At 47.6% G+C, this 15,226-nt stretch overlaps 1 protein-coding gene and 1 long non-coding RNA gene across 3 annotated transcripts in view; both read left to right on the top strand.

Moving 5' to 3' along the window:
- Nucleotides 1-3,270, top strand: part of LOC120403244 — a 52,960-nt gene extending 49,690 nt beyond the window's left edge. The window contains exon 3 of the long non-coding RNA XR_005597501.1: nucleotides 2,849-3,270. This is a non-coding gene — a long non-coding RNA (uncharacterized LOC120403244). The remainder of the gene's footprint in view (nucleotides 1-2,848) is intronic.
- A 3,596-nt stretch (nucleotides 3,271-6,866) lies between these two features.
- RBM15 (RNA binding motif protein 15) lies at nucleotides 6,867-14,806 on the top strand. Of its 2 annotated transcripts, XR_005597500.1 has the most exons (2): nucleotides 6,867-10,598; nucleotides 14,073-14,806. XR_005597500.1 is itself a non-coding variant. In XM_039534088.1 (1 exon), exon 1 carries the CDS (start codon nucleotides 7,043-7,045, stop codon nucleotides 9,908-9,910), a length of 2,868 nt encoding a protein of 955 aa, XP_039390022.1. In that variant the 5' UTR covers nucleotides 6,867-7,042; the 3' UTR covers nucleotides 9,911-14,776. The 2 variants fall into 2 exon arrangements, 1 of the variants encoding a protein (XP_039390022.1); XM_039534088.1 differs by having other exon boundaries at nucleotides 6,867-14,776.
- The last annotated feature ends 420 nt before the right edge of the window (nucleotides 14,807-15,226 follow it).

The raw sequence follows: 15,226 nt of genomic DNA on the forward strand, positions 1-15,226 counted from the left end.
ACACTCCCTGTCAGTACCCGGCCTAAGCCGGGGAAGCTAATGATCCAACCAGCGGACCAAATTTGGTGATGAATCTTGGTCACGTGCCACCTGAGGCATGTCGTGCATAAAGAAGACTAACACACTGGGGTTCTTTACCCCTAATTTGAAATCCAGCCCCCAGATCCCTGTGTTATAGGATACCAGCTCCTTTGAAAAGAGATGATAGATGGGGAGAAACGCCATCCAGTGGACTGTCAGGAAAAAAAATCTCATTCAGTTCCACCTCTGGTTTGTACTAATCTGCAGCTGGGGAGTCATTTTATTTCCATGGCTACGTGACACATGGATTAATGACTTTTCAGTCAGAAACACAGTAAGTGACCATCATACTTTCCGCTCTTGAGAGCAGAACTGGATATTTCAGACCTTTTAGGACTGATTGGATAGAATTGCTGCTTTATCAAATGAATTCTTCCCCCCCCCCCCCGCCCCCGATTATGGCAAATTTGCCTTCCCCTTGTTGTGACACACTTTGTTTGCTTTGTTTGTACATCAAGTTGACTCCGGAAACAAAACTGGTCAGTTTCACTTTCTGGTTCTCCTGATTAGCACCCTACTCTAGTGTCTAGATTTCCAGCATTGGAAGAGATTGTGGACATTTTAAAATAACTGCAGTATTTCCTTTAACTAGTATTAAAGTTTCATTTGGATAGAGTGTCTACAGCCCAAAATGGGGTGTCAGGAATTTTGAGTTCTAGCCCTGGGTCTGCCATAGACTTGCTCTGTGATCACTAGCAATTCATTTCACCATTCGGTACCTCACTTTTCAAGTCTGTAATACAGGGAAAATGATACTGGGTCCACCCCCTCAGTGAAGTGCATGGAGATGAAAAACACTGTCCTAAGTATTATTAAGGTGCTCACCATTCATTAAGACTTCCAACATCACAGTGAGATAGGTAACTACTATCAGACTTATTTCACAGGTGAGTAAGCAGAGAGCTGAGTAGAACTACGTGAAAAAATGTATGTATTTTCAGGAAAAAAATTCAAAAGGATCTCAACTTTTATAAGTTTGATTTTTCAACAAAGAATTTTTTATTTTTCAACAAAACCAAGTATTTTCTTTCTTTCTTTCTGCTGATGAACAGATTTCAACCAACTCTAGAGTTGAATAGTATTAGGTCTTGAGTTTGAAGTATCAATAAACCACACTTGGTTTCCCATTGGTTCCTTTCCTGTTTCTCCTGATACTATGATAGAAGGAGAGACTGCAAAAACTAGCTTGAATCAAGATTAGGGTGTGTAATTTAAACCCACAAAAAGTGAATACTGCAGGGCAGGTTAAAGCAGAACCATCAGCTTTCACTAAGCTACAATACACAGTTTTGTCGATGCAAGTTACACTGATAATCCAAAAACGGTATAATTACATCATTTGGGCATGTTCACACAACACTCCTATTGGCAGAGCGCATCCACAGTTGGTGCTCTAGCATCGACAGTCAGAGCATTGCATTGTAGGTAGCATCCCATTGTGCTACTCGCCACCTTCTGCAGCTCGGAGTTGTGGGAAAGTGGAGTGGATCCCAGTGCATCATGGGGGCAGGCTCAACATCCCATGATGCAGTTTTTTCTGTCCCATCATTCCATGAGCTTCTGACTGCATTGTGCAGCATTCTTCAACAGCCCCTGTTTATTGTGCGCCCGCCATCTCTGTCTGAAAGGATGGATCCCACACTGCTCTCTACTGTTGTGGTCACAGTAAAGCACACATCACGGATGTTCATGCAGTATATCATGAACTTCCACTCTGAACAGGAATCAGAATTGCCTGACCTGCTGTGTGCCCATCTTCAGGAACACTAGCCTGTACAGAAAGCTGCAAGCAGGGACTTTCTTTCCCAGATTCCAATGGGGGATGTTGAAATGCCCAGGTGATCCTGGGAGACCCAGCGTACCCCTTACTCCCATGGCTCATGAAGTCTTACACAGGAAACCTGACAGCAGCAAGGAGTGCTTCAACAATAGGCTGAGCAGGTGCAGAATGACCACAGAATGTGCCTTTGGCAGATTAAAAGTGCGCTGGTGCTGCCTTTATGGCTGGCTAGCCCTAACTGAGGAAAATATTCCCATGGTCATAGCAGCCTGCACCTGTCCTCCTTGTTGCACTTTGGGCGCTTCCTTATCTAGCAGAGGCACTCCGACGGTGTATAGGGGTTTCCCCTGAAGGCCACATCTGCTGAAGCACAAGAAATAGAAGCATGATTGTTAGTTCACATACAGCACTTAATCATTATAGTAAAATATACCTCTTTTTACAAATCGCTTTCCCACTGTCCCTTGGCAACACACCCTAAACATGGCCTGAGGGGGTGGGGGAGTGATGTTTGGTGCTCAAGATGGGCAAAGTTTTTCAAACTGGGGTCTGTAGACTCCTGGGGTTCCACAAGTGTACTCCAGGTGGTCCGCAGGCCCCGCTGATCACTCTTCCCCCTCCCTCCCTCAACTGCTCCCCCTCCCTCTCAGCGCCTCATGCACACCAGGGAACAGCTGTTCAGCAGCGTCCAGGAGGTGCTGGGAGGGAGGGGTGGGGACAGACTGCACTCGGGGGAAGGAGTGGAAGGAGGTGGGAAGAGGAGGGGCAGGGGTGGAGCGGGAAGAGGTGAGGCCTTGAGGGAAGGGATGGAGTGGAGGGTCTGGGGCTGAGCAGGGGGTTTGGGGGGTCCGTGAAATGTTTTTAAATCAAAATGGGGGTCTTTGAGTTGCTAAAGTTTTTGAGAACCACTGGTCTGGGTGATTTTTTAAGGGGATCACTGCAGACAACTAGGGACAGTAATGTAAATTCTGCCACCATCTTCCACAGGTGGGGGTCATTGAAGCCAATATCTCACTCCAGAGGGTAAGCAAGGATGCATCATGCAGCTTCAGACCCTATGCTGCTCTCCTGTGTGCCGCTTTGGTCCCAGCACAAGTGATTGCCGATTGGCAAGGGAAAGTTTCCTACAAAGGGGGAAGGAACAAAGCAGCTCTGCTAAGGAACCTACAGCAGAGGATTGGCAAGTACCTGCAGGAAAGTTTCCTAGAGATCTCTCTGAAGGATTCCTGTGAAATCTCGGTGTGAATCAACACACTCTTCCGCCACACTGCTAAGCTACACAAAGGAATGTGGAGCACATGTAAACTGGTACATTTCTATCCTTTCACCCACGTCTAGAATATACAGAGCAAAGGACAGCTCTACCTCATATAACCAAGCAGCAGCAACATATCCACAGGACTGTTGGCGGCAGAGGTAGGGTCACAAGCGGAGATAGGGACCAAACTCTGTGAAGGGCTGGGCTTAGCATGGCCCCCCACCCCCTCAGCAGCATCTCCAGGAGATCCCAGTCTTAGGTGCCCGTCTCTCCCCATTCACTAAAGAGGGAGCCTAAGCACCTAACTCAGGTTTAGGGGATCCCATTGTTCTTCCAATGGTTTCCTAAGCATTTAAAACTGAGGGCTGGTAACACTGCGTATTGCCACACCTAAGTCCCTGTGTGCTGAGTCAGAGGGGAGCTGAGACTGGGTCTACTTAGTCCGTATTACAGGCAAACAGCTCGGCGACTGTAAGGGGACTGAGAATGGACATGACTCAGGCAAACAGCCCTGAGACCAAAGAGAGGTTGTTCAGTTCATACCACAAGCAATGAGATCACTGGGGAATGCAGAATAGGCCCCATCAGTGCGTGCCAGAGCCGCACCCCCAAAACCAGGGTGGGGAATTGAGAACAAGCAGTCTCACTGCATGCCCTAGACACAAAGCCCTGAGCATGGGGTGTCCAAATGGGGGTGTGAGAGGCATTCTGGAGCTCCCCTTTCCCCCTGCGCTCCTGTGGGAGGGAGGGGAAGGCACAGGATGAGAAGAGCGCTATACAAGCTCTAGCAAGTAATGGTGCAGTGCTTGGGTGCTGCTCATGAAGTCTGCCCGCCCATTCTGCGCCTCCTGCCGCTTTTCCCTGTGTGCCTTCTCCACAGCTCCAAATGCTTCTCTGACTGGCTGAGCTTTCTCCAAGACGAGTCTCATCTCATCTTCTGGGAGAACCTCATTGCTCCTGCAGGCGCCAAGTGCCAGCCAGTTCAAGCAATTCTCTGCCTCATTTATAAGTTTGTGGATTCTACTCCCATGGTTATATGCTTTCGTCAGAGCCTGGCTGATGACTGAAGCACCATAGAAGACCAATGTTCAATTCCCTGTTCTGCCACTGATTTCCTGTGTGACCTCAGACAAGTCATTTAGCCTTTTTGTTTTCCTATCTGTACTGTGGGGCTAATAGCATTGTCCAGCCTCACAGGGGTATTGTGATGATAAAAACATTAAAGATAGTGAAGCATTTTGAGTTTTACTGATGAAAAATGTTATATAAGAGCGAGTTATTGTTATGTGTTGCATGCAGGAGATGCAGGTCCCAGCACAGGTGAATACCATAAGTTCCACTGTATTCAGCCCCTTACCTGGAGACGGGGGGCAGGATTAGGAAAATTAAGATGCAAACATAATAATTAAATTATACTGTAGCAGTGACTTAATTATTCACTCTTTTTCTTCCCCTTAGATTGTTTCTAACGTTGGCTATTTTATAACTGGCAGAAGAATTGTGCGGGGCCAGGGCTCAGCAGTCCCATCAATACAATTTAGTAAGGGAGAGCGTCTCTGTAGCAAGCTATTTAATAATCCCCCTTTAGTTCTGCCGTCTATGGTTAGTGATGTTTTTAAGAGGGTTGAGGAAACAGCTGCTGCAATCCCTTAGAAAGGCAGCCATTAAAGGAGGAGGAAAATCAGCCCATTCATCCACATCTGCCTCTTGTCTCACATTTGGAGGGTGATGCCCTTTGAAGTAAGAGAATTTGGCAATAGGGGTTTTAAAAAGACACAGAATCTTTCTCCTTAAAAAGAAAACCTCTCTCATTTCATTGTCTCTGCTCTCCAGAGACACAGAAAATAGAGAAGGATGGTGCTTTTGTGGCTAAGGCATGGAACTGAACGCTAGAGTTTGGCTCTTGGCTTTGCCACAGACTCTCTATGGGGCTCTAGAGTGAGCTGCTTAATTTCCCTGGGTCTAATCCAAAACCCGTTTCAACTTCAATCAGTGGAAAGACTCTGACTGAATTCAGTGGTCTTTGGATCAGGGCTCTGTGGCTCAGCTCCCACCATCTGCTTGGAGCTTGTATGCTTTTTTTCCCTCCCACCCTATCTCACATGTTTATTGTTAGCTCTTCAGGGCAGGGACTGAAACCACTGGTGGGAAAGATTTGGATTCGACAAATCTCCCACTTTAATAAATGTTTAATTAAAAACAATGGGCAACTGTTGAAATGACCAGTTTGGACATTTGCAAAACAAAAATATCATTTTACTAGTTCAAAGGGACATTTTATTTCAGAATTTTAGTTAATTTATACAAATGAAAAGGTCATATTAGAAACATGTTGACAGACCTGATCTCCTTTTCTCAATCGGGTTTTTTTCCCCCACAGATTATCAAACCAATCTAGGTTCCCCCCCCCCAAGTATAGTGATGTGATCTGAGTTTTTTCTCAGATTATCAGACCCAATACCGGTGTATTTCCCATATTATTGGATCCAATCCAGATGTTCTTCCCCAGACTATTGACCATGACATGGGTTTTTCCCATATCAGACCAATCCTGCCCCTCCCCCTATTATCAGACCCAATCCTGGGCTATCACTGAAGTACAGGACCCAAACCCATTTTGTCCCCTGATTATCAGACCTGAGCCCAGGTATTCCCAAGGCTTCTCAGACCCAAATTTGGGTTTCCCCTGCATATTATCAGACGGATCCTGCCCCTGCCCCCCAATTATCAGACATGAGCTACTTTTTCCTGGATTAGTGGGCCTGATCCCAGGCTCCCTCACATTAGTGGACCTGATGCCAGGATTTCTCCCAGGATTACTGGGCCCAATCCTGGTCTCCGCCCCAGATTAGTGGACCCAACCCCAGGATAGCTCACGTGATTACCGGGCCCGATCCTGAGATCTCCCCCTCCCCCGATCACCGGCTCGAGAACGTTTTCGAGATTTTGACTTTTCGTCTGAGTCAGAGAAAAATGCCAAAATCTCGAATTGTGCCGGGTTCGGGGGGGGAAAGACACCCAGTTCCCGCCCCGCCCCAGCGCAGGCAGGCGGCATGGGGCGGCCGGCGGGGCCGGGCACAGCAGGCAACACGTGCGTGTGCTCCCTTCCTGACTGCCCGCCTTAGCATGACTGACGTCTCCCTCGCCCTATCCGTGGAGCGGGCCAGTCGTTATCATCCAATCAGATGGTAGGGGAAGATTTCAACCGACCAGTAATGACTTTGGGGCGGGACAGGCTACGACCCGCGCTCAGACGGGAGAGACATGGACTTCATTCTACCATATTGCTAGGGAAAGGCTTTGGGTGACCAATGAGAGCGGGGGGGGCGGGATCACTGTGGCGCGCGACGAATCGTTAAGATTGAGGGAACCCTCATCTAATTAAATGTAAGGGGTGAAGCGTTCTCTGACCAATGGGAAATGGCGGGGCCGGATGCTGGCGCCACAAAGTAGAACCGTTAGAAATGACAGATGGCTCCACCAATCATAGAAAGGAGACTATGCCACCTGACCAAGGAACGTTAAAGAGTAGGGCAACGAGAGCGCGAGAACCGTTAGGATTGACAGAGTGACTGTCTAATCAGAATTCTGCGATTCCAGAGCTGTCCAATAAGAGCCTTCGAGGTGGGTCATCCGCTAGTGAGCCGTGAGAGCGCGAGAATCTGTAACGAGAGACAGACCTCCCTGCCAATCACAACCTAGATGTGATGCTGTAGGGTGGGTCTTCCGCTAGCGAACCTTGGGAACGCCAGGGCCACTTATTACTGACAGGCTCAAAATCCAATGAGGGGAGCGGGTGATGATTTAACTGTCCAATGGGTGACAGGTGGGCGGGGTTCATTTCCGCGGCAGGTTCCAAGATGGCGGCGGGTGTGTGAGCACGGCGGTTAGTCGGGGAATCCGTCCCGGAGGTGCCTGCCGCCATGAAGGGCAAGGAGCGCTCCCCGGCCAAGGCCAAACGGTCCCGGGGCGGCGGCGAGGACTCGGCCTCCTCCTCTTCGGCCCGGGCCGAGCGGAGCAGCAAGAAGCCCGGCGGCTCCGGCGCGGGCGGCAGCAACGGGGGGAAAGCGGCGGGCGGCTCCGGCGAGAGCAGCAGCCGGCGGGGCCTGCACCTGGACAAGGCGAGCCGGGGCGGGAGCCGCGAGTACGAGTCGGGGGCGGCGGCCAGCTCCGGCCGCCACGGCTACAGCAGCAGCAGCAGCAAGAACGCGGAGTCGTCCCGGAGCAGCGGCAGCCGGGGCGGCGGGGGTGAGTCCCGGGCGCCGCCGGCCCCCTCCTCCTCGTCGGAGTCGGCCGGGGCGGGAGGAGGCGGCGGGAGCGGCGAGTACAAGACGCTGAAGATCAGCGAGCTGGGCTCGGCGCTGAGCGACGAGGCGGTGGAGGACGGGCTTTTCCACGAGTTCAAGCGCTTCGGGGACGTCAGCGTGAAGATCAGCCGCCTCCCGCCGGGCACGGGCGCCAGCGACGAGCGGGTGGCTTTCGTTAACTTCCGCCGGCCGGAGGACGCCCGCGCCGCCAAGCACGCCCGCGGCCGCCTGGTGCTCTACGACCGGCCGCTCAAGATCGAAGCGGTCTACGTTGGGGGGAGCAGCCGGCGCCGCAGCAGCCGCTCCCCGGCCCTTCTGGACAAGGATTCTCATTCTCCCTACGGGGCCGCGGCCGTGGGCGTGGCGGCTGCAGCGGCCGCAGCTGTCAGGCACCCCCCGGCCGGAGCAACCCAGAGGGCGCTGTCGCCGGCGGGTGGAGGAGGGGGTCTGGGCTACAGAGACTACCGGCTACAGCAACTCGCTCTGGGCCGCCTGCCCCCGCCACCTCCCCTGCCTAGGGAGCTGGAGAGGGAGCGGGACTACGGGGCTTTCTATGATACCCGTGTGCGGCCAGCGTATGGGCTGGAGCGAGTGGCTGGAGTGGCAGCGGCTGGGGGCTTCCGAGGAGGAGGAGGTGGTGCAGGAGTTGCTGGTGAAGAGGAGATCAGTCCTGAGGATGATCAGAGAGCCAACCGCACTTTGTTCTTGGGTAACCTGGACATCACAGTGAGCGAGTCGGACCTGCGCCGGGCTTTTGACCGCTTTGGGGTCATCACAGAAGTGGACATCAAGCGTCCAGGTCGTGGCCAGACCAGCACCTATGGCTTCCTCAAATTTGAAAATCTGGACATGGCACACCGAGCCAAGCTAGCTATGTCTGGAAAGGTGCTGCTGCGCAACCCTATCAAAATTGGTTATGGCAAAGCCACTCCTACCACCAGGCTTTGGGTGGGTGGCCTTGGCCCCTGGGTGCCACTGGCTGCCCTGGCAAGGGAGTTTGACCGTTTTGGCACCATTCGCACTATTGACTATCGTAAGGGAGACTCATGGGCTTACATTCAGTATGAGAGCCTGGACGCAGCTCAGGCTGCTTGTGCCCACATGCGTGGCTTCCCTTTGGGTGGCCCAGACCGCCGCCTCCGAGTGGACTTTGCTGACACTGAGCATCGCTACCAGCAACCCTACTTGCAACCGCTGACCCTACCACCGCCTGCCCACTATGAGCTAGTAGCAGAGGCAGCTGCTTTTGGGGCACACCGTGGAGCTCCCCCAGACCCACTTCGGGGGGCACGGGACAGGACACCACCACTGCTCTATAGAGACCGCGACAGAGATCTCTATCCTGAGGCAGACTGGGTGCCACCACCACCTCCTATACGGGACAGGAGCAATCGAGCAGCTGCCTATGACCCACTGGAAAGTTTGGAGCGCCGGCGGGATGGCTGGTCCCTGGAACGGGACCGAGGAGAGAGGGAGCTGGGTGGCACCAGCAGCAGTAGGGACCAACCCAGGAAGCGAAGATTGGCAGAGGATGGTGGCCGGCACTTAGACCGCTCTCCAGATAGCGAGCGTTCATCTGTGTCCCGGAAGCGACATTGTTTAGCCACGGCCTCTCCCCCAGACCGCAGTCCTGACCTTGGTGGGAGCAGGGAGCGCTATGCTAGTGAAACAGAACGCTTATCCTCCCGTTTGCTCCTGCTGGAGCGGCCATCACCTGTTCGGGAACCACGCAGGGGCAGTCTTGAACGAGGTCAGAATGAAAAGCGTGACCGCAAAAACTCTGCTGAAAGAGAGAGGAAGCACCGCACCTCCACTGCAGCAGCTGCCCAGGAGTGCAAGAGCCCAGCCAAAAAGGATGAGCGTACCACGGAAGGGGGCAGTGGTGGCGGGTCCCGGCTCAAACCTCCACCCCAGAAGCAGCAGCAGCAAGATGGAACGTCACAGGCTGGCGGGGCTCCCAAACTATGCCTGGCTTGGCAGGGAATGCTCCTGCTGAAGAATAGCAACTTCCCGTCCAACATGCACCTGCTTCAGGGGGACCTCAGTGTAGCTAGCAGCCTCCTGGTGGAGGGAGCAACTGGTGGCAAAGTGGCCCAGCTCAAGATCACCCAGCGTCTCCGCCTGGACCAGCCCAAGCTGGATGAGGTCACCCGCCGTATTAAAGTGGCGGGACCCAATGGTTATGCCATCCTCTTGGCTGTGCCTGGCACCTCGGACAACCGCTCCTCATCTGGGGCCAGTGATGCTGCCACCACCTCCACACAGAGGCCTCTCAGGAACCTCGTGTCCTATCTAAAGCAAAAGCAGGCTGCCGGAGTGATCAGCCTCCCTGTGGGGGGCAACAAAGATAAGGAGAACAGCGGGGTCCTGCACGCCTTCCCACCCTGTGACTTCTCCCAGCAGTTCCTGGACTCCACGGCCAAGGCCCTGGCCAAATCAGAGGACGACTATCTGGTCATGATCATTGTCCGTGGTGCATCCTAAAGCCCTTGTCTTTTCTGTATCCAACCCTGCCGGTTTCTCCTCCACACAGCCCCTCCAGTGTGTGCCAGGTGCTATGGGATACAGCCTTAGCCAACTCCACAATTATTTTTAATTAGATCGTTATTTGTAGACAATTTTCCCCACCTGTTTTTCTGTAACTACATTTTTCTATAGTTAGAAGCCAGGAAGGTTTAGCCTTCTGCCTGAGTAGGATATTTTGAGGATCCCTTATCAATGAGGGTAGCAGGGAGGTTAAGCCTGCTTCAACTAAAACTGAAAATTTCCCTTTTTTTTTTTTAATTTTAACTTTTTTCATTTGATCTTTTTTTTTTTAAAAAGCAGGTTTATAAACTCCTCTAGAATTACAAACTTAAAAGACCAGGTGTAAAGCACTAAGTAGTTTAAACAGAAAACCACATACCAGATGGTGGACTGGCATTGACTCATTTTGAGTCTTTGAAATTCTGTGAAGGCCTTAGACCAGTAGCCCTAAGTTAAATAAGTCCTTTATCAGGCACCTGAATGGTTTCACTTTGAGTTGACTGACTCAAGGTTGATTTCTTTTAAGCGACTAGCACCTCATCTTGTGGTACACTGTAGCTTGAACATTGAATTCCTTTGTAGGTATTAATTTGAGGATTTCACTCAGTCCACAGAAATGCATGCCCAGAAGGTGTGCTTTTAACAGGTGTGTTCCTCCTGTTATGAGTTCCATTGTATCCCATGTATGCACTTTGGGTTTGTAGCAGTAACAACATTTTGGTAAATAGGTGAGGACTTTGTTACAAACCTTGAATGTCTTGTGCTTACTCTAGTATGCAAGAAACAAGTAGGTGCTTTAAGAACAACTAATCATTTGATGAGGTTTTTTGTTATTTTTACTGCCTTTTTCAGAGTTGCAGGTATAGTGGATTCCACAGTGCAGACTCCAAACAAGTATACTCTTCAGAGAGGGCTTTTAATTCTGTGAAAATTAAACTATGTAAAGTTTTCATCACCATTTTATCTTTAATAGAAAGAAACTGCTGTCTGTCTTCTGAGTACTACTTGTTTTAGGTACAATAGAGTGGGCATTATGTGAGGTTTCATAGTCATTGGAACTGCAGTGGTTTTTTTAGCATCTTGGCAGAGTATTAAAAGTTCTCCAAAATGTTGAAAAAGCAGTTCACCTTGTTCAACAAACCTAGTTCATTTTCATTTAAATTTTTCTCTGCTTTTCTCCCTTATCTTGATAAAACCTAGAAAAAAACAGAATCAAAACATTTTAAAGCCCCCACTTTAGCTAGTCCCCAAATGAAGTGTAAATATGAATATACTTATTTACACTTTACAAACCTCTTTGTAGAAACAAGAACATGATGTTGAACTTGGGTCTTCTTTTTCCCTAGGTTTAAACTATGGTTTTTGAAATGCGGCTGTGTAAAAGTGACACTGACTGACTTACTCAGACCCTGTAGTGTATTCATTGTTCACTACTGACTAAAACTAGTTTTTGCTACTCCTTTTTTCTAAACTAAAATTACAAACCTCATTTAATACTCTTAATGTTCAGTGAAAGTAAAATCCAGGACTTGTGGATTGTCTTTCAGCATGAATGTAATAGGCTTATAGAAGGCAGAATGCAGCTGTTCGTCTTGCTATTAACAGTGAGAATTGTGGTATTTTTGGAAATGGCACCAATTACATAAGGGATGATCCATATGTTGTAGGTAATTTAGCATATTCACTACTTGTGACAAAGAATGTCTGTTTTATTTAGCAGGTGTCTATGTTGCATATTATCATGTAATTCATCACAGATGCCGTGTTGCCCATTTCATTGTCCTTTAAGCATTTGTTGCATTTACAGTGAGTTTCCTCATTGTATTTGAGTTGCAGGAGGAAGTTAGAATCACTTTAAAGCCCTGGGTTAATTACTCTTAGTGTTTTAAAGACCACCCATCCAGCTTTACCACTGGGAATTAAAAAATGTAAAATACTAGCAGTAAACTTATTTGTATTCAACATTTAAACTTGCTAAGAACAGTATTTTACTGTCATATGCAACAGACACCTGTTGGTGGTTTTTTTTTTGTTTTGTTTTTTAAAGAAAAAGAAACCAACCAAACTTGGGGTCAGAGTACACTTATCAACAAATCTCTGACAACTAACACCTAAGGAAGTCCTCCTAGGAAAGCGCATTCTAGATGCACTTTCATTTTTCCTTGAAAATTAAGTAGTCATGTTCATTATCTCTGCCTTCTATGAGCTTGAGATGTGCTATACTGAAAATTAACATGGGATGGACAAGATTGTACTTCATACTCCAGGTTTCTTGGTTTCTTATTTAATGAGGTATCTGCTTCTGTTAAATCTGGTTTATTTGCGGTTCTGTTTTGCAAACAAGGATTTGAAAACCCTTTAAGGGTACATAAAGTCAAAACAAGTGACAGGCAACATTTTGACACAGCACTTAGCCACAGGCTGCATCAATTCTAATACAGCTCTTTTGACTGTATTTTCCCTTGCGCTATAGAAGCGCACAGCATTGGAGTAACTGTCCACTTAAACCTCCTTTGCCATAGCTGACTGCTAGCAGAAGTCCATATTTAATGCCACTTCTGTATAGAGTAAAACAGATTTAGCAGAGTTACATTTTCTGGTTATATTTGTCATTATGTGGCTCTGGTAAGAGCTCAGTATCTTTTCTAATGCTGTGTGCAGCTGATGTTCCTATATTTCATTAGTTACAATGTACTGAATTAGCGTGGAAAAGGGATGTCCCTTTCCTGAATCATCATTTCATAGTGTGCTTTATGCTTTGGGGAAAGAACCTCAAGTGACTCATACTTTTGTTAATATTTTAGATTTTTACGAATTGCAAACTTTATACAACTCTCTTGGCTGTTAGCCAATGGCTTTGTTTGCTTGAATCTAGTGTACAGTCTGTTTGCTGGCACAGTGGCATGAATCTCAAGGCTACCTCAAACTGTTGCAAGGTATAGACTTCTGTGGTTTAGACAGTGATGTCACCCTTGCATGGATCGCAGAGGGGAGATGAGGTATAGGCAACACAGACAAATAGGTCTTAAGCCTTTTTAAAGAAGGATGAGTTCTCAGATGTCCCTTCAACCACCATTGGCAAGAAGATATTTTGGAAGCAGCCTCCTATGGAGGGCAGAGAAGAGAGAACACAAGTTCCTTGGGTAGCTTAAGGAACCATCTAGCGGATGTTAGCTGTGGAGTGTAGGGCCTTGAGTATTAGTGGGGAATGGAGGACAAAATGGTGGGGTGAGAGTCTAAAGACTTCTGAGGTTTTGCGTGAAGGCTTGTGGGGACATCCTTTCCCAATTCAGTGTTGACAGCAGTGCTTATCAGGAGCCTGCTAAGAGCCTACTATGAAAAGATACCAGACTTGAAGAAATCATTGCCGTGTAACTGGAGGATTTGGGATTCTTTCCCCCTGCCTCCCATTCTTAATGACTTTCCACAAGTTAAAAACCAAGGACAGCTACTCCAATGAATCATTAAACTTGACATAAAAGTAGTCTTTGTATAAGACTTAAGCAAAGCAAACCATATTATTTTGAAAATGTTAAATGAATTTAATTTCATGCAGTTCTAATTGTATGAAAATGGTGGATTAGAAATACTACTTGAATAGTAACATCTTAAGTTTTGTTTATTAAGTGCATCCTTGAGTTGACCTCTTGGCTACAGTGCATCCTGCTATTGGAATTATACAGCAAAATGAGAAGATATCAACATGTAACACTACATTTCATGTTTTTATTGAGAAGTTGCCTTCAGGAAATGTCCTTTGAGGAAAATCAAGTGAATTATAAACCGTTCAGTTGGTTTTCCTCATGGCTGATTTTTGACATGTTCTGTTAGCTGTTAGAAACCTGTTGAATATCTTCAATCCTGTATATCTTCAATCCTGTAAACCTAGTTTAACAGCAGTCCAAAAAAACCTGCACTACTTGTTATGCATTTATATATAGAAAGTGACTTCATTTCAAGGTTTTGTGCCGGTGGGTGGTATTGGTGCTTTTCAAAGTCCAAGTAGAATACTTAGAAAGGCCTTGTTGTTCTTTATGTTCATCTGTATAGTGTGGGGAGGGGAAAACCTGTTGTTGTTTCAGTACAAATGTTTACCTTTTCTTTCCTCCTGCAAGCAAAGCTGGTGGACTGCGGAAGATAATATGGGATTCCAAGCTCTAACGGACCTTTGCGAAGAGAAGTTGTGGCTCATGTGGAATTTACATGGGCCTCTTGATGGAAGAAAGCTTATCTGTTTAGTATTTGTGCATTTTACTAAAATGGCAGCTTAAAAAAAAAAGTTGTGTATCTGCTATTGTGATGCCAATGCCCGTGTTTTAAAGTGGAAAAATGACCTCTTTGCTTTGTGCTGTGTACACAAGATTTCTGGAAAAGTAAAGGAATACCCTTTTTATGGCTCACACAGCTTAAAAGTAGCTGTCACTCAAACATGCGCTCACAGTTGAGCTGATTTTGTTTCATTCTAAATAAATTGTTTCTTTTGAGGAAAATGTTTTTCTGCCTGGAAGTGAATTGACGACAAACCTTTGACCCCTTTGTTTGCAGCTAAGGGGTACTTGCTGCTGCTGCTCAGTTGTTGATCTGATAGTTGTGGGTCTTGAGCAAGAAGCAGGGAGACCATCACTTTCATATTGACCAGCCTGTTGTATCAGATCTGAAGAATCTAGTTCATTGTGTTGCTGTGGCACCTCCCTTTGATTGCAATGAAGGGGGTCATTTGCTGCTAACTCCTCATCTTTACGAGGAAACGGTGCTGATGCGGGCATGCAAGAAGCAGGGAAAACACCATAAAAGCCTCAGAACGGTGTGCAAGTCTGGGGCTTCGCTGGTTTGAAGAGCTGGAGTTCCTGAATTTTAAGTTTCTGATTTATTTTGTTCACCCAACTTGTTTGGCTTTAGTTCTGATTTTTTTTTAATTTGAAGAAAAAGTTTGAAATTGCTTTGAATCATGCACGTAAACCTTTGCACCAAATTGCCAAAAGAAAAGAAAAATGAGTCTCATTAAAAGTGTTAAATGATGTTAATAAAACCTTTCCTGACACACTTTGAGGAGCTCCTCCATCTCCAGGGGCTTTTCAGCAGAGTTATGCAGTGATGGGTTTAGTTCTGAATGGATGAAGAATTCCAGAGAGCTAGTTTGTAATTAAAACGTTTGCATTGGTATCAGTGCCTTATTTTGGCTGGTTTTGAAGCAAATGTTCCACACGCCTTGGATGTGCATGCACCCTGATCGTTTCATAGGTACGACTGCACATTTGCTTGCAGTCACCTCAG

The sequence above is a fragment of the Mauremys reevesii genome, linkage group 4 (assembly GCF_016161935.1).
Source record: "Mauremys reevesii isolate NIE-2019 linkage group 4, ASM1616193v1, whole genome shotgun sequence".
Taxonomy (NCBI): domain Eukaryota; kingdom Metazoa; phylum Chordata; order Testudines; family Geoemydidae; genus Mauremys; species Mauremys reevesii.